The sequence below is a fragment of the Balaenoptera acutorostrata genome, chromosome 6 (assembly GCF_949987535.1).
Source record: "Balaenoptera acutorostrata chromosome 6, mBalAcu1.1, whole genome shotgun sequence".
Lineage (NCBI taxonomy): Eukaryota > Metazoa > Chordata > Mammalia > Artiodactyla > Balaenopteridae > Balaenoptera > Balaenoptera acutorostrata.
Window position 1 is genome coordinate 112,895,129 of NC_080069.1, and position 23,844 is coordinate 112,918,972.

Genomic DNA, 23,844 nt, shown 5'->3' on the forward strand with positions numbered 1-23,844 from the left:
ATGCTTGAGGATGGGATATCAAGGGGAAGTGGTGGAAGTTTGGTTCTTTAAGAAACTTTGAGCGAGACTGCAGAAGACCAAGCCAGGAGCCCCGCCTATGGCCTGAGTCACAAGGCTCAAGCGTTTCTGCACTTCTTCTATCCTGGATGCTTCCCTTGTATGACCTTCAGGGAACTCTATTTGTCTGAGATGTTGGATGGGAAGAAAGAAAGTTGAGACTTCAAAATGTGTGAACCCAGACTGGCCCCGAGGCGCTGTCTCAGGTAACGAAGCCTTTCCTTTACACAGTCATTTGTCCGTGATCCCACACGGCTCCCCTGCCACACTGGCAAATGCCTACTTGAAGCAAAGAGAAAGGAACAGGCAGGACCACAAGAAGAAAAAGCAAGGGGAAGTCATCTTTAAAGGCCAAAAGGTTATATAAAACATAATAAAATACAACTGTTTCCTTTAAAATTTTTAATGGGCAGGAAATGGTATAGAATAACTGCCAAGTCACATAAATTAATGTTTTTGTTAATGTTTGTGATCCTGGAAAGAGCCCTCTATCGGTTGATGAAACTACAGGAGAGTTTTCATCACCCGCTGCCTGAGTGCATGACTGGGTGTGGGCCACGGACCCATCTTCACGTGGTCCAGAAAAAGAGGCGGCTGCCATGCCTGGCGGGCTTCAGATCTCCTTCCATCTCAGGGTTGGGCTCTGGCCTTGCTCTTGACTCATAGGGATTCTCTGGTAAAGGCCGATCTGTTTTCACTTTGGTGACCTGCAGCGGGTAAAAGAGGAGAAGCAGAGCTGAGGGGCAGGTGGAGTAGCTGTGACCATGAACACACCTCCTGGGGTCTCCCCTCTGCTCTGGCTGCCTCAGCCACTCCTCATCTATAAAGCCCTAGCAAATCACACTTAGCCCTGAATAAACACTGAAGAAGGCCTACTTTGTGTCATTCCACACGGAAGAAGTTAGGGATACAGAAGAGAGCAAGATCCACACTGTCCTCAGTGAAGGAGTCAGCCCGGAAAAGCACCCAGGCCTTCCTAGGCGGGTCACGGTGACCGAGAGACGAACGAGCGCTAGGAGAGCAAGGCCCCCGCACGGCCACTCGTCCTCGGCCTGTTGCTGAGCGGGCAACATTTACTTTCATCTGGAAGGATGAGCAGGAGTCACCAGGAAGATGAGAGAGGAAAAGACCTTCCAAGTAAACCAACAGTACACTCGGAGACAGAGGGGCACGGCCTTGGGGCGGCCGAAGCACAGGCTGCGCGCGGAGCGGAGGGAGAGGCAGCCCCTAAGCAAGCACGTCCTACTGTTAGAAATGACGCCAAGCGCGTTATTCCAGTTCACTCTCACACTTCTCGGAGGTCAACCTGCAGGTTCACTGGGGCCCCCCAGCTAACGGTGGATGGACCTGAAGTCAGATCTGCCTGCTCCAAAGCCCGTGCTCTCACATAACGCTCGACACTGAGACACGGGAGCCAGGTGATGAACGACGACATGCAAAGATGCTTGAATTTTAACCCAACAGCAACAGGTGCCACTGGAGCAGGGAAGTAACTTACTCGCATCTGCAGGCCAGGCCGGAAGGAGCAGATGCTAGACTGGGGGGCTGAGCCAACGGGCCAGGCGAGGGTGAAGCTCGGAACTGGGGTCCCGGGGAGAGAGGAGGACGGCGCTTTACACCCACTTAAACCCACAGAAGTCTCCAGCAGAAACCCAGCAGAAATTGTTCTCATTTTAAAGATGAGGAAACAGGCCCAGAGAAGCAGAAAGACAGAAGGCCATGGTTATCAGTAGTCTTGTTATCTGGTGGCCTCCTAAGCCACTCCACATACTGTGACCAGATCAATCTTCCCAGATGTACAAATTCAAACACCATCTATTGTGAACAGAGCTTTCATGGACACAATCACATAATTCTTATTATAACCACCCTCTGAGGCATAATTATCTCGAGTTCGCGGAACAGGAGCAGAGATGGCTGGCTTGTCTAAGATCAAGACACAGCAAATGTCCGAGCTGGAGCTGGAACCCCAGTCTTCCGACTACAAGTCCAGAATAGTTTTTTATTTGCTTTTAAGACAGTTTTCTCATCTCTCTGCTATAATTAGAGATCACTAATGGTTCCTTACTGCTTGACAGAGTATTCCAAATGCCTCCAGCTGGCATGTGAAGCTCCTTTAAGGAATTCAAGATGTCTATGAAATAAATCTAGAAAAAATAAAAGGACCCCTTTAAAGGACAAATTACTGGGGAAAGGACAATAAAGCAACTTCCTCTTCTGCACCACACTCAAAATAGAAAAGGAGCAGAAGCAAGAGGTCAAACTAATTACTAGGTAAATGACCTTGGGCAGCTGACTTAACCTTCAACTTCCTATCTGTAAAACGGAGCTAGTAGTAGCTCCTAGGGTTATTAGAGTAATATACATGAAGCGCCTCATGTACGGAACAGGTGCTCCATTAGCTATTTTCAATATTAATATTATCAGGACAATGGAATTATGGGTGAGAGAGAGCAATCCTGCCTAGGAAAGCCAGAAACTTCAAAGACAGACCTGACACCTGAGCTGAGACTGGACGAGTGAGTATGAATTCACTGGGGGCAAACAGGAGGGAAAGGCAAGCCAGTGGAACCAGAATGCACAAGTGAATGACGCTAAAATGTAGGCTTTGTCCAGCCAATTATGACCTTTCTTAGAAAGAGACCGAATACTGAACTTAAGTATAACTAAAGCTGATACTCCTCTTAAAGAAATACACTTCTGAAAAGAGTTCAGATAACAGTACCTTTTCCTTTTATAGGTTTTTAAAAATGTTATTACAAAGATTCAGGAATAAAAATGCTTTCTTAACATGATTTGTAAATTCTCCTTTCGTGAGACAGAAATGAGAAAAGGTAGTTTTCTTTATTCTATGTAAAAGTTCCACCACTTTCCAACTTAGAATTATCAACTATTTAAAATAATTTGTTCATTTGGAATTAAAATATACACACTACTACATATATAAAATAAATAACCAACAAGGACCTACTGTATAGCACAAGGAACTATACTCAATATCTTGTAATAACCTATAATGAAGTGAACGTAAAAAAAAAAGAATATATATATATACGTATATATATACACATATATATATCTCTCTGAATCACTTTACTGTACACCTGAAACTAACACAACATTGTAAATCAACTATATTTCAATAAAAATTTTTTTAAAATAAAAATAAATAAAATAATTTGTTTGCTGCAGCAAAGAAGGTATCCGAAGTAAAGATATGCCAGATACAAAAAAAAAATTGCTTAACCATTCCTCTACTTATGGCAACAAGCTTAAGACCCAACTATCCACAGATGCCACACACAAAGGGAAGGGAATGAACATTAACTGTGGACCTATGTGCCAGGTACTATGCTGGGGATTCACACAGGCTCCTTAGCTTAATCCTCACAGAAAAACAGGGATTAATACTGGTCCCATCTTATAAATGTGGTAGGATAGGAAATGTTAAGAAATTTGCTCAAGGACCCATAGCAATTAAGTCATGAAACTAAGATTCAAATCCACTCTCAGTCTCCGTGCAAACCAGAGTTCTTCCCTCCATGCCTTGCTACCTATGCTTCCCACAGGGAACGGAGGGTGACAATGCTTAAGAAGCGGGGATGGGTCAGATCACAAAGGGCCGTGCATGTCAGGATATGGAGGGGGTGCTTTGTTTTGCAAGCAAATAGGAGTCCCCTTGAAAAGTTTTTTTTTTTTTTAAAGGAAAGTGATATTTGACTTATTTTCCACACAGATCATGCCTATAGTGACCCATCCTCCCCTCCCAGAAATTCATGTAGCCCAACTAAGAACTCCTGTCCAGGAAGTGGGGACAGTGAGAGGATTCAAAACAATATTCCAGGAGATGCCACAGGAATCGAGGACTGGATAAAGGAGGAAAGAGTGCCAAGTGAAGAAAAAAGACGTTCAGGTTTCTCCCTCTGAGGGTTCAACAGATGGTGGTGTCACAACTGAGACAGGAAATATGGGAGAAAGATCAGAAAAACAAGCTTTTTAAACTACAGGCATTACTTTTTTTTTTTTTTTTTTTAATCTCAGGTATGTTCCTGAAAAATCTGGCATAACCTCAAACCTATTTCCCCACAATAACCTCAATGTTTTCAACTGACGGTGCCCCTAACATTTTGTTTATCCTCATCTACTCCCTTCTGTTCTTCAGTTAGCTAATTAATCAAAAACAAATCTGCACACGCTGGGCGAGCTATTTAAAGGAACACTTCTATTAAATAAACTCCCTCCGGACTGTGTATAACCACTCCCTAATTAAGCTGACTGGTCAGTCTGGATTTCTCACATCAGATCCGTACTCAAAGAAGACCCATTCCGGACCACCCCCTGCCTTTCCCCACCCTTAGCGAGTGAGAGAGAGAGAAAGAGAGGGAGAGCAGCAGGAAACTGTGTTACCTTTGACAGCTCCCCCAGGTCGGGTCGCACCCAGCCCAGTTTGTCCAACACACACTCGTCGAACTTCGCCTGCTGTTTGCGACACCGACGAAATAACTGCAAGCCGGAGTAATCGATGCAGGTCCAGTATTCTGTAAAAGGCTCCGAACAGTGCTGCTTTATCTGCCTGGAAAAGAGGGCTTGATTAGGGACAGCTCTCTGCAAAACCATGAAAAACAAAAAAGTGGGGAAAAATTTGACGCAGACCTCATACACACAGCCTTGCTTTTTGAAAGGTACGGGAGTACTCTTACCTCACTTACAGGACAACTTGGAGAGCCTCAGGTTGAGAAACAATACGTAGAATAAGATTTCTGAGGAATAAGACCTAATTTCTTTGTGTAGCAAAAACAAATGAATAGAAATGCCAAAAGATTGTGGTCTAAGGGGTATATATTTCACTTAGAACTCCTCACTTGGGACCTATTTATTCTTTTTAGATCCAATCTAAAGACTACCCACCTCGCAAATTTAGAAGAGGAGGCACACTCAGAGATGGGCATGCTGACAGAAGTCAGAGGTGACAGACGTTGACAAAGGAGGAGACAGACTATAAAAAGCAAATTCACAAACTAACAAGGATCTTCTGATCCTGGGGTCAATCAGTGTAGAGGCAACCTGCCCTACACGCCTCCAAAGCTCAAAAGACTTCATTCTATTCATGCACTGAACAAAAAAAAAAATTAATCCTTGTCATTAAGAAGAAAGTTAAGGGCTTCCCTGGTGGCGCAGTGGTTGAGAATCTGCCTGCTAATGCAGGGGACACAGGTTCGAGCCCTGGTCTGGGAAGATCCAACATTCCGCGGAGCAACTAGGCCCGTGAGCCACAACTACTGAGCCTGCACGTCTGGAGCCTGTGCTCCGCAACAAGAGAGGCCACGATAGTGAGAGGCCCACGCACCGCGATGAAGAGTGGCCCCCACTTGCCACAACTAGAGAAAGCCCTCGCACAGAAACGAAGACCCAACACAGCCAAAAATAAATAAATAAAAAATTTAAAAAAAAAAACTGTTTAAAAAAAAAAAAGGAAGAAGAAAGTTGAATTATATTTGCTCTCTGTTAAGAAGCAACATAGCATATAATTCATTTTGTGGTCACCAGAAATGGCTGAAGAAAAACTAACTTTTGTGTATAAAAGGGATAAGCCTCCATTATTTTGCAAAATTCCCCTTCTCTCACCATTCAACTTTGCTAGTAATCAAATAAATGCAAAGTCAGATGAGAATAAAATACTGTTATTTTATGTAAAAGCTGTATTTGAGGCAGTGGAAGAAGCGTGGAGCACCTCCTTCCCCCCGTGTAATAATGAAGTATTTGCTTGTCACACTCCAAGAATCTAGCTACACTCAACACAGGAATAGTATTTAACACGTCTTGGGAAGAACCTCGGAGGTGGCCGAAGGAAATACATAAAGAAAAACTGGCTTCCATTCCTGCTCAGTTCCCCTCCTGGGAGGCAACCAAGGGGGACCAGTTTCTTATACCTTTGCAGGTATTTTGAGTATAGCCTTGGGGGTGATGGGATGTGTTAAGAGGAAGGAAGAAGGAATGTCAAAGCCTCGGGAGCTTTTCTGGGTTACCTCTAGCCTCAACGACCTGCATTTCTACGGTACACAAAACCGCACCCCCCTAGCCTCGACTTAAGAATCGCGATGGTGGTGAGCAACCGTGTCCAGTTGGAGTTTTGGACTCCCTCCAATATGCTGCAGCGGAAGAAAGGCTGCAAGCCATCACTCTGGTACTTAGGTCTATGTTCTGGGCTCTGTTACCCTGGCACCCACACTAATAGACAATTATCTACTAGTGCTTACAGCAAGCTACTTCAGCACCTCAGGAGCTTGTGAAATCCAAACATTTCCCACTTAAACGTGCTCCCTCTGAGTCAAAGGAAAAATACTTTGCGAAAGTTCTCTTAGAAAATAAAAAATTTTTAAAGGAACACACATTCCACCTTATTAGCAATCAAATCAATGTAAATTCAAGCAAGAGTAAAACACCATTTTGTACCTATCAAATATTTAAATAATATGCAATGCTGGAGAGGGATACCTGGATACAGGCTGAGGACAGCATAAACTGACCCAACTTCAAAAGAAATGGCAACTGTAATTCAAGAGCCATAAATCGTGTTCAAAGCCTTTTAAAGAATAATCTCACTGCTGGGAAATTTATGCCAAGGAATTAATTAAAAAATGAAAATGATCTCTACACAAAAGTAATCACTGCAGATTTATCCAAAACAATCAATAATGATGTTTAATAACAAAATTATGGCTGGTTTATCTACTGATAGAATATTACACAGCCATGAAAAATGATGATCATGAAGACAGAGCAACTTGAAAGAATGTTTACAATAGTTGCAAGTGAAAAAATGAATTTTCAAATGTACACACACTATGACTTTAAGCACAAAAATATCTCTGCATGTGAACAAAGACAGCAGAAGCAAGAAAGAAGGAAAGCAGCTATTGTGCGAAGAATTTTTTTTCCTCTAGCGTCATTGTAAGGGACATCTGTGGGTTTTGCCTAGCCAGCAGTCATTCTCTATTCTTCTGGAACATCCTTCAGATTTTCCTTTGGGGAACAACCCCTCCCTATCGCTCGGCAATGTGATTTAGATGAATCTAAGTCTACTCCCCACTTTAGGCCTGACCACTCACAGCATTTTATCTCCTGAAACACAACTGATTCAAAGACATGCACATGAAGTTGACCAGCCAGGCCAATGAGACTCAGTCCAGGGACCACTGCTCACGCTACTGGGTGGCACTCTTTGTCTGGGTCTGCTAAGCAAGGAGCACAGCAGCTTGGACTGGCTGGTGGCCATTGCTGCTACAGCAAGGAGAGGGTCTCTTTGAAAATGAATTTGACAGAGAAAGCAGGACTAAGAAGCTGGGGGTGGGGGACAAGAGGTGAAGCAAAAAGATACCAAGTACGTGTGAAATTATTTAAGCCCTTGAATCCAGTCCTGCCTGATGCCAGTCCTATTTCTGGACTTTACAGTGACATGAGCCAATTCCCTTTGAGTTGAGTTTCTTTCCTTTTTAATAGAGTTCTGACTAATATGGTTAAAACATTTTTCTACAATTATAATTTGGATTTTTTTTTACTTATATCAAGTATAGTGGCCTACCTAAACACTTGACTCTGAACACCTTTCCTTTCCATCATAACTGTGTGTTCTGTAGTAATGATAATGATAACAATCTAGTAAATGCCACAAGCAAGCCCTGTGCTAAGCTGTTTTTATGTGCCTTTTCAAATTCCTCACAACAATCTTATGATAGGTATTACTCTACAATTTGGAAGTTGGGGTTCATGGAGATTAAAGAACTTGCCACTATTTACAATAGCCAAGACATGGAAGTGACCTAAATGTCCATTGACCGAAGAATGAATAAAGAAGATGTGGTCTATACACACACACACACACACACACACATACATACACACAATGGAATAGTACTCAGCCATAAAAAAGAATAAACTAATGCCATTTGCAGCTACATGGATGGACCTAGAGATTATCATACTGAGCAAGTCAGAAAGAGAAAGACAAATACCATATGATATCACTTATATGTGGAATCTAAAATATGACACAAATGAGCTTATCTACAAAATAGAAACAGACTCACAGATATAGAGAACCGACTTGTAGTTGCCAAGCAGGATGGGGGAGGGAAAGATTGGGAGTTTGGGATTAGCAGATGCAAACTATTATATATAGAATGTATAAACGACAAGGTCCTACTGTATAGCACAGGGAACTATATTCAATATCCTGTGATAAACCATAATGGAAAAGAATATGAAAAAGAATATATATATGTATAACTGAATCACTTTGCTGTACAGCAGAAATTAACACATTGTAATTTAATTTAATTAATTAATTAATTTAGGCCACATGGCACGTGGGATCTTAGCTTCCTGACCAGGGATGGAACCCATGCCCCCTGCATTGGAAGCGTGGAGTCTTAACCCCTGGACCACCAGGGAAGTCCCAACACAACACTGTAAATCAACTATACTTCAAAAAAAAAAAAAAAAAGAATGTGCCAAATAATAAAAACAAAGAACAAAAATAACTCTCATTCATTGTGTGCTCTACTTTGGTCTATGTGATTGAAAGCCTTCCATTCCCTACTAAAATTAATAAAATTATCCTTCCATTTAATTAGCTGGATGTTCACGGAGATACATATACCTTGATGTTGCAACCAGTGGGCATTGATGTGAAAAGATCTTACCTAAAGAAGTCTAGGGCACACTGGTTGACAAGCTTGCTTTCCTCTAAACACCGCCTCGGGTCCTTCTCTTCCCACCGGCAGAGCATGAACTCCTTGTTGGGCTTGTCGCACTGAGCTCCGTAGTGATGGGCCGCAGCTTTCAGCACAGAAGAACTGACTTTCACCTGGGGAGAGGAACAGAGGAGAAAGACCAGATTTGTACCAGGACACCACTTCCTTAACCTCACCTCATGCTGGCCAAGACAGAGGGAACAGGAAGGTAGCCCCGTTCTGACTTTGCCAAGAAAACTAAAGACAGGGGACTCTGTAATAATCCCTTACGATCTATGGTGCTTCAGAGATCACAGAGCTCTTTCACATGTATGATTTTCCACACCTTCGTAATCATCTCATCAGGCTGATATTACCATCCCCATTTTAGACATAAGGAAATGGCAGCCTAATGGAATCCTTAGATCTTTATGCGAGAGAAAGTGGAGCTCTGAAGGAAGATGGAGGCTTCTGGGATGTACGGGGAGGAAGCAACCCTGACGAGCACGGATGAGTCTCCTCTGCAGGAAGAAAAGTGACAGTGGGAGGATATATACGATTCCCAGAAGATGACAGAATCACAGAAGATTAGAGACTGGAAGGGATCCGTAAGAGCATCTAGTTCAGCAAGTTATTATTAACAATAAAGTACTAAATCTGAGAATTTTTTAAAATTACAGAGTATATCCAAGGCAGCCATCCCTACAACTGTGTCAGTCTCACTCACTTGCAACCCGGCACATGTTCTTGAGAAGCACAGTGTAGCTACGGCCAGCTCACGGAACAGCCCAGAGCCTGTCTAGCAGCTGCTGCAGCAGGGGTCCTGCTAGCCTCTTTTCTGTACCACCTCTTCCTGTGCCAATACCACAATGTTTTAATTACTGTTCGTTGTCTGGGAAGACCATCCTCCTCACTATTCATCCTTTTCAAAACTGTTCTGGCTATTCTTACAGATGAACACCCTTCCTCCAATAATTTCCACCGGAATTGTACTAAGTCTAGTTATATAACAAATTAGAAAGGAAAGGGCACTGTTACAATATTGGGTCTCTGCTCACATTTTATCTCAGAGTCTTTCCCTAATCATCTTAGATAAGCTAGCACCAGTGGTCACTCTACCTGTGACCACTGGAACGTAAGCTCCAAGAGGGTAGGGATTTTGTTTTCAACAGAGGTCGACTACTGTAAAGATGTCCATTCTCCCTAAGTTAAACTAATTAAGGTGATGTTTACCATGGTCCACCAAGCACCCAAAACAGCGCCCCAGCACAAGCAGCTGTCAAGCACCCACTCTGTGCCAGCAGCAGGGGATGTAACAGTTACAAGAGAGTTAAGAATACATGAATGATGCCTTCTCATCCGGAACACAGTATGTCTCTCCATTTATTTAGCTCATTCTCACTTTCTCTAGTTAAAATTACAGTTTCCTTCATACAGGAAACTTGCCTATTTCTTGTTTATTCCTCAGTATTCTCACATTTTGGATACTATCTAAATGGGACATTTTCCCCTTAGATTTTCAAGTTGGTTACTGCTTGTTTTTACACTGTATCTTCTCTGTAGCCATAGTCTACTGAACTCTTGTCAGTTCTAAAAGGAAACTCAAGAGGATTAAGAGAAAAGCTTCCATTTACAAATAAAAACTGCCTCCTTTCCTCTCTGATACCTATATCTTTTTTTCCTTCTTCTTCTCCTTCCCTATCTTAATGCTCTGACCAAAACTTCCAGAATGATACAGACAAACAGCAATGGCAGTAGGCATCCTTGCCTTGTTCTAAACTTTAAAGTAGTTTGGTATGATATTGGCTGTTGGTGTCTGGGATATACTTGTTTGGATGTTCCTCATTAGGGAAGTTTCTTTCTAACCATGTATGGCTTTGTTGCACTGTTGTTTCCTCCATCAGGAAAGACTGAAATTTTCAGGTTTCTTTTTCATTAATCTATAAATGTAATGTAGAGCATTAACAGATTTTCTAAAACTGACCCACTGTACCTAGAATAAAATCTAGTTTGTCCTAGTGCATTATGCCTTAAGATACCACTGGATTTGATCTGCAAATATTTATTAAGAACTTTTACATGAGAATAATTTTAATTTTTATAATAATAAAAATTTTATAATTTCATTTTTTAGGAATTTCACACAGCCTAGGTTAAATTAATATTTTTAATAAGATAAGAGGCAAGGAAAGATAAAGAGATAATTCATCTACACACTATAGGAAGCAAAGAATAAAGTCATGACTATGACTACTAATATTACAACTGTTCTAATTATCAAAGGTAAATTTAGGATGTAAGTGAAATTTGCCATGACAATTCTAATATGTTCATTTAAAAATCTGTAAAATTTTGTAATACAGTTTTTGATTATAGTTTACTTAGGTTAATTGAGTGGTACACGTTTGCTTGCTATATTACCTGTAAAGAGCTGGGAGACTGAAAAATCAAGACGCAAACTTTTTTTAAAGCTTAATATATTTAAAAAATTAAGTTAGCTACATTTATTTCCTTGTCAAATGTCTTAAAACATCTTTAACTGGCTGATTTAATTACTCCGATGCCTTCACAGCTATCACGCCCCCAAAAGCCTATGGCTTTCTTTGCTTTACTTCCCCACAAACGTAGAGGTCTTATCCCAATCTAGGTTATGCCCATGTTGTTGAGCACATAAAACATGCCCTGTCACAGGGAAATCAAGGGTGAGAACCCCTCACTGAATTTATTTCCTAAGGAAAAGGAGCAATGTGCTCAAGAGGGCACAGCAAGTCAGTGGTAAGTGCAGAACTAGCACCAGAAATTGTGACCTCCAATCAGGCCTCTTCCCATTGCATCACTGAGGAGGCAAAGAACTTCAGATGTCACCGCCACCCCTCACCTGCTTCTTCACTAATACTGACAAGTTCCAACAGAAGCCACATCCTTCCACAGCTGCTTACTGTGAATACCCTCTCAGATTCATTCAGCTCCCTTTGTCTCAAAGAACACAGAATTTCAATGCCCTTCCTCATCTGTCCTCATAACAGCCTCACTGCACAGCAGGTTTAGATGGTCTGCAGGTGCGGAAACAGAGGCAGAAAAAGTCCCACAATCTACAAGCAATCTTCTAGTCCTGTTCTCTCTTCCTTAAACCAGATCTGCACCTTTTTTTTTTTGGTAGTACTTAATTTATACTAGGTTTTGTATTTTGCTTAATTTATGTAAAGTGGAGGATGATAGTACTTAGTTGATAGAACTGTTGTCAGGGTGAACACACATTAAAAATATGAAGAACAGTGCCTAGCACATAGAAGCACATCATAAATATTGGCCATTTTTACTCAAAATCGTTAATGTGTACAAGGAATTTCCTGCCCAAAGCTTCTGACTATTTTTCCATAGGCATGTGTCATAACTCCAAGGTCAATGAGGTCCAAAATGGGTTTAACTTGCTTCTCAAACCCACTCCTTCTGGCTTCCCCAGTTCTGTCAAGTTGCAAATCTGACACCGATTCCTCAACCTTTCCTGCCTCCGATATCTAAGTCATTGCTAAGTTGGATCAATTCTAGATAAATGCGTTCTTTCCTCTCTGTAAGCACAGTCACCAATCATGCTGGGGTCAATAATATCTTCCTCAGTTATTGGTTTCCTGCTTTTCTTATTCCTCTCTTCCAACCATTCTTCACAGAGCTGCTGTCCTAAAAGACAATTCTTATTTTACTCTGTTATTAAAACAAATTAGCAACAAAACCCTTGAAGGATTCAGGCTTAACAGCAGAATAAGGCCTAAGTTTCTACTTAAGTATTCAAACCCTTCGGATTCCAACTATCCTTCCAGCCTTCTCACCCACCAGACTTTAAAAAGGTACTGTCTGTCCTCTAGGACACTGAACTCACTGTTCCCGGAACCCATTTTGGGCCTCACCTGCTTACCTTTGCTCAGATCCTGCCTTGTTTAGAAAGTTCTTCTCTCCATCTCTGCCTGTAAATGCCATTCTTCAAATGACATTTAGCCAAGTCTTACATTATACCCAAGAAGTGCTTTCTCTGTTCCCTTCATAGCCTCAGAGAATTATACAGCTGGAATCACTTCATCTTACAAATAAAATAACTTGTGTCTGCAAATGGGAAAAGTGACTCATCGAGGTAACCGAATAGTTAGGCCTAGAATTTAGATACAACTTCAAATCCTACCCTCTTTACTTAAACCATGTCTGCCCCTCTTCTGTAGCATTTAATCATACTTTGTTTTGTATTTTAACTATTTATGTAATTATCTGTTTCTCAATTCAACTGTGTGAATTCTAAAGGCAAATTTATTCCAGAAATAGAACACGTGCAAGAAGCAGAACCTCAGATGACTGTTGAATCAAATTAAAGTGCCAATGAAAAATACAGCAACTCAAAGTCTCAACCCAGCTTTACAGTCCGGCAAGAAACAAACTGACTGTTGGCAGTACCCACACATCCCCACCCCCAACTTTTAGTACATGTCACTTTATTATAATCATTAAAATAATATAATAATAGTTGCCATTCTCAGAGGCATATAAGATGAAGTGAAATAATGCAGGTAAAACACTTAACACAGGGCCTGGGATATAATTTTTGGTATGTAATTTTTCATCTTCCCCTCCCTCTCCTCCAGTGTAGCCTCATTATCCAGTCCTGTCCTGGCACTTTTTTGCCTTAAAATCTTCCACCTCTCCCCACCACCTCATTTACAGGATGAAGTCCAAACTGCTCAGTCTGGCCTTGTGAAAGTCGCTTCCAGCCCTGCCTCAGCCCAAGGTACCTCTCCCGGCTCAGCAACTGTTGCTTTCCACCAACAAAAGAGTCATGTCAAAGAGCAAAACACAAAATACAAAAGGTTCTGCTAAGCCTCCTCGCTCTTTTGAGCTTTTGCCCGTAATATGGTAGTTTAAAAGCATGGGTTTTAAAATCAAACCTGGGTTCACATTCCAGCTCTACCGTGTGTCCCTGGGCAAATCACTTCTCTCAGGACCTGTTTCCTTATCTATAACATGGTGAGATCAATTATACCCTTCCTTACAGTGTTGCTGGAAGGACCCTATGAATTAATGTCTGTAATTAGCATCCTGCCTGACATCTAGAAAAGGCCTCATCATGTTTGCTGTAATTAGTATTATCGGTCTTCACTTCTCATAGCGCTAACTACACTGAACTGTAATTCCCTCTTTATGTTTCTGTCTCCCTATTAGATTATAAACTCTATGAGGACAGGGACTATCTCTCTCATTTTCCAGTGTATGTGCATATGGTCATTATTCAAATGAGAGCTCTTGAATAAATGAATGCTTTAAATGTCCTACTACCAAACACTTTCCCAGGTTGTTAGCAAATTCACTCTCCAATATCATCTCCTTTTTCTGCGGCTTCCTAGCTCCACTCCAATGCACTCTGCACCGACGATGCTACTTTCAGGTGACTGTCTCTCTCCCTCGACTGGAGCACCCGGGGTTGTACACTCACTTCGCAAGGAGGTTTGAGTATTAAGTGACATGAAGTAAGTAAAGTGACCCTGGTTGGTGCTTAATAAAAAGTACTATTATTCACGTAAAGGAGACGCAGGTTGCTCCGGGGAAGGGGAGGAGAGTTCTCGAGCTACTGAGGGATGGGTCTCCCCGAGCTGACGAGGAGGCGTCCGAGGGTCAACCTGTGTAAGTGTTGGGGGCACGGGGTGGGGATGGGGGATCCGGGGCCCAGGGTCCGCGGAATGCAAGCAGGGCTGGGCCCAGGCCCGGGAAGCTGTAGCCCTGTGCCCCTCTTGCCTATCCTCCGGACGAGCCTCACCTCCTGCACTTTCAGGTCCTCCAGAGTGGGCAGCTCCACTATCCCAGGCATGATGGCGGTAGCCCCGACCCCGAGGAGGTGCCCGCTGCCGCGACACCCACGTCTCCTTGAACTCCCCTTCCGACTGCCGTGGGCCACGTAACGTCTGCGCATGCGCAGCGGCGGCACGCAGGCGCACTGCTCTGCCCAACAGCGAGCCATAGAGCATGCGCAGAGCCAGGAAGTTCCGCGGACCCTGGGGGCGGGGCTTCGCCTCGGTTCCGCCTATCCCTCCTGGTTGTCATAGTGAGGCGGAATACACTGAGACTCTGGTCTACCAACGGCTGCAAGCTAGAGGCAGGCACCATGGAGTACACGGGAAGCCAATATATTGGGGAATTTGTAGATGGGAGGTAAGGACCTCGTTTGATTCACTATGTCTTGAACATCCGTGACTGGGAAAAGCCGGCGGTCTTTTTGCCTCTGCAAAGGACTTTGTACCAGACACGTTCACAAACTTTATCCCTTTTAAACTTCAGGACGACCCTTTCAGATAGGAATGTTTATTCCCATTTTACAGTTCAGGAAAATGAGATCCAGAGAAGTGAAGTAACTTGCTCAAGGACGCATATCTAATAAACAGCAGAGCTGAGATACATCCATTCCATGTATACCCGTATATATGTGTGTTTGCTAAATGCCAGTCTTAGATATAGGGATAAGAATATTAAAAATATCAAGATCCTTGCTCTTGTGAAGCTTATCGTCTAGTTGGTATACTGCCAACAAACAGACATATGAGAAGATAATTTCAGATAGTGGCTTTGCTTGAATATTTCCCTCCTCATAGCAACCCTAAGAGATAGATGTAATCATCCCCATTATACAGATGGGAAAAGTGAGGCACAAGGTAATTATGTAATGTGCTCAAAGTCACCTTGTTGGCATTTGGCAGAGCAGAGATGAAAACCAGATCTGACTTCAGAGCCCATGTGCTTTCTACTATAGACCCCTGCTGCTGAGCCCCTGTAGAGGATGCATCTAGTTGGAGCAGTCCTGGAAGACTTCATGGAGGAGACAATATTTGAAATGGGCCCTGAAGGTTGGGTAGGATCTAGGTGGGTGGAGATGCAAGGTGAAGAATGTTTCCAGGCAAAGGGAATAGCATGAGCAATAGCTCAGAGGGCTTATAAGGGAAAGAGCAGGCAGTTCAGTTTGGTTGGAGTGTAGAATGTGCCTGGAGGAGAGTGGGAGCCCAAGCTAGACTGGGGGCTGTGCTCTTACGTAGAGCGATTTGAATACCATGCACAGTTCTGTGGGTGGGAAGAGCCACTGTTAGACCCTTGGTAGTGCTGGGCATTAGGAAATCTAATTTATTTCATCTCTGTGTCCCTCCTCATAGTACATCTGTCTGGCACACACTCAGTTATTGTTAGCCACATGAATGAATAAGAGAATGAATGGATGAATAATATTTGAGATATGGTTATCATATCCTTGTTAAGGATTAATGTCTTCATTATAAAGTAGCTCTCTTTGTTCTTTCTAATTTACTTTGAATTTGAAATGAAGGCATTTCAGGACTTCCCTAGTGGTCCAGTGGTTAAGACTCCGCACTCCCATGCAGGGGGTGTGGGTTCGATCCCTGGTGGGGCAACTAAGATCCCACATGCTGCATGGTACGGCCAAAAAAATACGTCTATAAAATGAAGGCTTTCCACCTTGAATGAATAAAAGAAAAAACGGAAGGGAAGGAGAGGGAGAGGAGGAAGGGAAGGATGGAAAGAGGGACGGAGGGAGGCAGAGTGGAGGTGGGGAGATCAGGTCAGAGCCCATTGCCACTGTCTCGGTAAGAGGCACCAGGTCTCTGGGCCAAGGCAGAGGCAGTGGGGCTGCAGGAAAGAGAAAAATGTAGAAGTTGGGCGATTTCATTGCCAGGACTTGGCAACTGATTGGCTCCTGGTCCCATTCAGAGACTGCTTCCAATCCCAGCCCAGAGCCCACCTCCAGGCTTTGAACCTGGAGGATTCGGCTGCTTTGGTGGAGGAGAGGATGAGTTCTGTTTGGGGTGGGCTGGAGATGTCTGTAGATGGTATGAATAATAGTGTCCAATTCGCAGTAAAAAAAAAAAGAGGGGAGTTGCCAAATCTCAGAGAAGGGTTTAGACGGAGACTATGTTTAGAAATGACAGATGTGATCTCAAGCAAAGAGGTAGAGGAAAGAAGAAGAGGAGGTACTTCCCTGGTGGTCCAGTGGTAAAGAATCGCCTTACAATGCAGGGGACGTGGGTTCGATTCCTGGTCAGGGAACTAAGATCCCACGTGCCGCGGGGCAACTAAGCCTGCGTGCCACAACTACTGAGCTGCACGCCTCAACTAGAGAGCCTGCGTGGTGCAAACTACAGAGCCCACGCACTCTGGAACCGGGTGCCACATCTACAGAGCCCACGCGCCCTGGAGCCCGCACACCACAACTAGAGAGAAGCCCAGGCGCTAGTAACGAAAGACCTCGCATGCCTCAACGAAGATCCCACGTGCCACAACTAAGACCCAATGCAGCCGAAAAAAAAAATTTAAAGAAATAAAAAAGAAGAAGAGGAGTTCTCTTTCCTTCTGTGTCTTGTAGCAAAGTAAAAGCAAAATAGTTTTTAAGCTCTTCTATACGTCAGGCATTCTATTAGAGTTTCATAGACATTAACGCAACAACTTTGCAGGGGTGTCATCATTATCCCTATTTTACAGATGAGAAACTCAGGCTTAGAAAGGTGGAGGTCACACAAGGTCACACAGGCATGGAGAGGTGGAGCCAGTTCTGGACTCCAGGCCTGTCCGGGTCAGAAGCTGTGCCTTAACCACAGTGCTCTTCTGCTTGGGGCCTCTGTCACAGCGGCAACTTCTGTCATCCACTCAGGAAGTCCACTGGCCCTTCTGTTTCCTTCGTTCCTTACTTAGTAGATGTTCAGGAGCACCTATTTAAGAAGAAACATCAGAAACTAACACACCATTGTAAAGCAATTATACTCCAATAAAAATGTTTAAAAAAAAAAAAAAGAAACATGATTCTAGGAGCTGAGGATACCAAGGTCTTCCTCTCAAGAAGCTTTGATTAAATAGGGGAGATGAAGTATACAATTACGATGCAAGGCAGAAAGTGCAAGGTGTCCAGCGGAGGTACAAACAAAACCAAAAAGAAGTTCAGAGTTAGGAGAGGTAAATACCAGCTAGTGGGGAAGAATGGAGAAGGAATGAAGGAATGAATGAAAGCATATTTCTTAAGCACTCACTATATGTCAGGCCTTTACTAGGAAAACTGTTACCAGTATCTGGGTTAATCTTGGGCATTAATCTCAGCCATTTCACACGTGAAGTAAGTGGTCCAGCTGGTTCCCTGCCCCGTGCTCAGGTAGGGGCCTGTCTTCTCCTGCATGGCACTGACCACACATTATATAATTGCTAAACTGTGTCTCCCACTGAACCGTGAGCCCCCCGAGGACAAGGACTGCATCTACCTTGATCACTGTTGTGTCTGTAGTATTGTATCCAACAGACTAGACTCAGCAAGGCACCTGGCATATAGCAGGTGTTCTGTAAATATTTCTTGGAAAAAAGGAAGGAACAAAGGAAGGAAGGAAAACAGAGAGGTTTAGGAAAGTCTCCAAGATGATACATCTAGGGCATGGTGAAGTAGGATTCAAATTCCTGTTTCCCACCTAAATTTCATACTTTTCCCAGTTTCCTACTTATGGCGCAATGGGCAGGGGTAGGCTGGTTGTGGGGGGTGGGGAAGACCCAGCATCAGCTACCAGGAAACCTGGCCCCCATCTCTGTTTCACAGTGCTTACTGTGTGGCTTTGGATGCATTGTTCCCCTCTCTGGGCCTCCCAAGGGGGGCTTCCAGGGGCAGTGTGAACTCCAGGACAGTCCCTACCTGAGAGAGAGGGAGAACAAATAGACCAAACCCTGCATCCCCTTCAACACACAGCCCCTCTTACTTTTGAGCTTTGAGGGAAACAAACATTTTGTTTCTGAGCAGAATATTGCTGGGACAATAATGTCCGAGGACCCTGAGCTTCCTGCTGGCTCTCCTGCACCCGCCAGCTCTGATGCTCCAGCTGCCATGGGGGCTCAGTGACTTCCCTTTGTCCTTACAGGATGGAGGGGGAAGCCGAATACATCCTCCCTACCGAAACAAAATATGTTGGGGAAATGAAGGACGGCATGTTTCATGGCCAAGGAACCTTGTACTTCCCCAGTGGGAGCCGATACAATGCCATTTGGGAGAAAGGATTGGTTGTAAAGGTAATCAGCTGGGGAGAGAGTCTGCAGAGGGGAAAGCCTCAGACAGGAAGAGCCCCCCTGACACACACCCTGCCCTCCCCCTCTGCTGCTCTCTTCTCCCTCCTCTTGATCTTCAGGGCTCTGGAATCCTCTCCCTCTGGATCCAGAAGGGCTCCTGGACAGGCCATGATGAGTTTGAATCCTATTATGCCACCAAATGTGTGACCTTGGGCCCATGACCTCCCGTTTCTGAGACTCATGTTTCTTGTCTATCAACTGGGACAATGGTTGTATTAGTATCATATTGCTGCTGTAACAAATTACTATAAACTCAGTGCCTTCAAACAACAGAAACTTATTATCTTATGGTTCTGGACATCAGAAGTCTACAATAGGTCAGCAGTGCTGCATTCCTTCTGGAGGCTCTGTGGGAGGATCCACTTCCTCGCCTTTTCCAGCTTCTAGAAGTTGCCTGCATTCCTTGGCTCATGGCCATGCATCCCTCTGACCTTCACTTCCATCATCACATCTCCTCTCCCTCTGCTTTTATCATCACCTCGTCTTCTCTCACTCTGACCCTCTTGCCTCCCTCTTACAAGGACCCCTGTGATTACACTGGGCCCACCTAGATAATCCAGGATAATCTCCCCACTTCAAGATCCTTGACTTAATCACATCTGCAAAGTCCCTTTTGCCATGTAAAGTTAACACATTCATAGGTTCAATGATTAGACGTGGACATCTTTGGGGGACCATGATTCCACCGGCCACGAGAGTACCAGGCATCTCCTAGGATGGTTATGAGAATAAATGAGGCAATATATGTGAGCAGTCTGCTCAGTACCTGGCACACAGTAGGCACTCAATAAGTGTTAACTCCACCATTACTATCATGAGAAATCATCTAAGTCAGGAGTTCTTAGCCTGGGATTTGTGGGCCACAAGTAGAATTCAGGGAGTCAATGAAATCTCCCAATTTATATACAAAAGCTTCTGTGTACATGTGACTATAATTTCTCCAGGGAAAGGATCTATAACTTTCATGGGATTATGGGTGTGTACAGGGGCTGGCTCATGACCTAAAAAAAGGTTAAGAAACACTCCTCGCTTTACAGCTTGGAGAATCTAAGCCCCAGGAAGGGGATGTGACTTACCCAAGGCCACCCAGTGAATTAATAGTATTGGAATTTCCACTCATGTTTCCTGATGCCCAGGCCAATGTGATGTCTACATCCTGAGGCTTCCTTTAGCACTAAGGCAGCAAAAGCTGAATGTACATGTTTGGACAAAGAGCCATGACTGAGGGCTCTGAACTTTCAAGCCATGATAATAATAAAAGAATAATAGTAACACTTATTGACTGTTTACTATATGCCAGCCCTATGTTAAGTGCTTTTCATGTACTATCTCATTGAATCAATCCTATTAAATATACAGCATTATTTTCCAATTGGATGAAGGAGGAAACCGAGGGCTACCGAGGATAGGTCATCTGCCCGAGGTTACACAGTGAGTTGCGTATTTTGGGTGCCAGGACTTCATAACCACTCCTCCTAATCACCGCAGCCGTAATAGCTGTGATAGTTATCTCTTCTTTTCTATGGCGATGAAAAAGCCACCCCTTCCCTTGACTTTCGTCCTTCTTGGCTAGTGGGCTGTGGGTTCCTCAGACCTGTGTGTGTGCTCCTTATCTTCCAGGGCACGTACACCTTCTCAGACGGGCTGCAGTATGATGCTGAGAACTGGCATTACTGTGACAGCTACGATCGGAGGTTTTACACTGAGATCTGCTATGGCTTGAAGCCTGCAGGTACCCAGGCACCCTTCTTTCCCTTCACACCCAAACAGAGAGGAAGGTGAAAAACGGTTCTGAATAAATGGGCTGTGGCCCATTGAAGTAACCCACCCAAAGGAGAGTAGTATGGAGCAGGGTCACAGAATGCAGAAGCGCCAGGTTCTAGAATCAGAAAACCCAGTCCTCAAATCTCAGCTCCCCTGTACCAGCCGGGGACCAAGGGCAGTGCCTCCACCTTTCTGTGCCTCAGTTTTTCCCCTGCAAAATGGGACAATAGCATCATTTACCCCACGTGTCTCGTAAATAAGATCACTCATATAAAGTGTTTACAGCAGTGTCTTGCACGCACAGTAGGTGCACAGTACCTCTCAGCTGCTGTTATTCATCGGATCAGCTGTAGCACCGACGTGGAACAGCACCGATGGAGCGTGTGCTCTGTGCATCGGGTGCCGGGTGAGGCCCTCTATGATCCCTGTCTCATAGTATCTCCAGATGACCCTGCCATGTCTGCCTTCCTAGTCCCATGTCACAGAGGAGGAAGCTGAGTCCACATAGTCCAAACACGTGTCCAGTGGCAGAGCTCCCACGGGAGCCCATGTCTTCCTCTCTGAGGTCCCCTGCATCACGCTATGTCCCTTCAAAAATCGAGTTCCATCACAGAGGGCGACATCAGGGCTAGAGTCTGGATTCTGGCAGCTTAAGGGGCTCATCCTGTGTTTGTGAGACTCGTGTGAGGTCAGCTGAACCTCAAGAGGCTAGATTTCAGCACAGCCCAGACAACATATCCAAATGTGGGAAAATGACGTTGCAAACTGTAAAAAAAAAAAAAATCCTAACATGAGATAATGTGGTGTAGTTGACAGAGCAGAGAGCTGGAAGGTCAGGGTTGGAGTCCTAGCATTCTCCCTCAGTAGCTGGATGAGCCTGGGCAGCTCAACCTCCCTGAGGACAGAAACCTCCAGAAAGCACTCAGGGTCAGAGTCAGTCAGTGCAAACCCTGGCTTTGTGACCTGGATCAGATAGTGGACCCGATGAGACTCCTTCTCTCCCTTTGCTTTCCTGACACCTCACTCTCCCACTTTCTTTCTATCCCGTCTCCTTTGCAGCTCCTCCTCCCCTTAATTATTAATTTTGGGCTTCCCCACGGCTCTCTGGCTTAGGCCCTCTTCTGTCATCATTCTGTGCCTTCTTCCTACAAGTTGATTCACTTTTAAGCCTTCATTTAATTGAAATCAAAATCCCTGAGTCTCAGATTCCTGCATCCAGCTTCCCCAACAACTACGTTTGGTTGTCCCTCAATTTGCACTGAGTTCATTACCTTCCTCACCAGCCCCCTCTCCCCCCAAGGATTGCTCCCCGAGAGACTGTCACTCCCCCCCACCCCCAGCCGAGATAAGCCTAATCCTGCCTCCTCCTATCGCAGTGTGCAATCCATCACCTAGTCCTACGGATTCTGCCTCTAAAATATATCCATTTGTTCATTAAACAAATATTTACCAAGCACCGCCATGTGCCCAGTTGAGTTTCTTCATCCTCTCTGCCGCTGCCCTATTCCAGACCTCCATCCTCTGCCCTTCTTTACCTGATCTCCTGAGATCCACGCTTGACCCCCTCTGGGCCATTCTCCACTCTGTGGTCACTTTCATCTTTGGAAACCGTGAATCTGATTGCCACCAGCCCTTCAGCGCCTCCTCACTACCCTGAAGATAAGGTTCCACACTCTTAAAATGACCCGCGTTCTCTGGCTCTTGTGAGGTCCCCAGCCTCATCCCTCGCTCCCTACCCTTCTCGGATGTTCTCTCTGCTCCTCCAAGAGACCGTGCTCTTGCCTTTCCCTCTGCCTGGAATGCTCTAACCCTCTCACTTCACCCAAATAATTCCTTCCCACCCTTCAGGTCTTAGCTTAATGCCCCTTTCCTGGGACCCTTCCCTGAATTCCCAGACTAGGCAAGTGCTCCCCATGAGAAATCACAGAGCAGCCGTGATCCACTCCCCCAGCTCTGTCGTGAGCATCTCTCAGGAGGAGCCGACTGTGAGCTCCTTGAGAGCAAAGGCTCCGTGTCCGCAGTGCTTGGCACATTGCCTGGCACATACGAGGTGCTCAGTAAAGAGTTATTACCAAACAGGGACAATAATATTGACATCACAGTAGGAGGTGATGGGTGCACTTAGGGTAGTTACAGCAATGATGTTCACAGGCGTTCCCTGAGCACCTGCTCTGTGGCAGACATTGGCTAGGCCCCGGGGGACAGGGAGCTTCGAGGACACAGTCTCTGCCTTCAAATAGCTGCCAGTCTGGATGCCACTGGAGAACCTTGTAAATGGCTCCCCCTGGCTTAGCGATGACTTTGTCATGAGCCCTTCACCCCAGCTGAGGCCTGTAGGCAAAGAGCTCCTGGCCTCAGGCCCTCAGCTCTCAAGCACAGCTTAGGTTTTGCCAAAGCTGCGTCTCTGCCAGTCTTGAGGCAGCGCACAACCTTCCTGCCGCCACGCCTTCTCCTCCAGCGGCTCCTGGCTCAGCAGCTTTATCCTAAGTACGCACTTCCTTCCCAAGTCCCTCGGCACTCTGCTCACCTCTCCAAAAGCCCCCTCTCAGCCTCAGCGGCAGGCATTGTTAGGGCCGGGGGGGGAGGGTTAAGGCTGCCCTTCTCCTCTCTGGGCATCCATGAGATGGGCTTTGGCAGGAAGCTTCGGGGAGAGAACGGCTGTGAAGCGCTTGGCGTGGAGTGTGCCCTCAGTAACCATCAGCCAATAGTGTACCTGCTTATCCTCGTCAGCCAACCTCAGAGCACCGCTGTGTGCGGGACCCTGAGCTGTGAGTGTGGCGCTGCGCTCGGCAGTCATCCAGCCCTCAGTCCAGAGGACAGGGAATTACAGACCCACTAGTAGAAGGAAACCAAGAAGTTACTTATTCCAACCTTATCTCCTTTCCTCAGGCCTCAGCGTCCGAGAGAGACAACACACAGGGGTTATGACCTTAAAGGTACACCGACTCCTCTTTCCCTCCTGGTGGTTCCAATGTCCCCGGTCCTGGGAGGCGGTGCCCAGACCCTCTCCTCCCCTGATATCAGCAGCTTAATGTATAGGCTGCAGAGCTCAGTATCTAACCTTGGGCAAGTTATTTGACCTGTCTGAGCCTCAGTTTTCTTATCTGTAAAATGGGACCACAGGGTTGCTATGAGGATTAAGCGAAATAGTAGGAGTCAAGCA

General features: G+C 44.8%; 2 protein-coding genes across 2 annotated transcripts in view; one reads left to right on the forward strand and one right to left on the reverse strand.

Annotated features, from left to right (window-relative positions):
* Window positions 1-444: 444 nt before the first annotated feature.
* On the reverse strand, window positions 445-14,739 carry NDUFA8 (NADH:ubiquinone oxidoreductase subunit A8). Its single transcript, XM_007178090.2, has 4 exons — window positions 14,584-14,739; window positions 8,760-8,923; window positions 4,465-4,630; window positions 445-764 (listed from the first exon to the last, which is right to left on the reverse strand). The coding sequence occupies exons 1-4, from the start codon at window positions 14,734-14,736 to the stop codon at window positions 627-629; spliced, it is 621 nt and encodes a 206-aa protein (XP_007178152.1). The 5' UTR covers window positions 14,737-14,739; the 3' UTR covers window positions 445-626.
* The window catches only part of MORN5 (MORN repeat containing 5), a 34,111-nt gene continuing 24,648 nt past the window's right edge, over window positions 14,382-23,844 (forward strand). Inside the window, exon 1 of the mRNA XM_057549439.1 lies at window positions 14,382-14,450. Within this exon, the coding sequence (XP_057405422.1) occupies window positions 14,405-14,450 (46 nt within the window). The 5' untranslated portion in view covers window positions 14,382-14,404. The remainder of the gene's footprint in view (window positions 14,451-23,844) is intronic.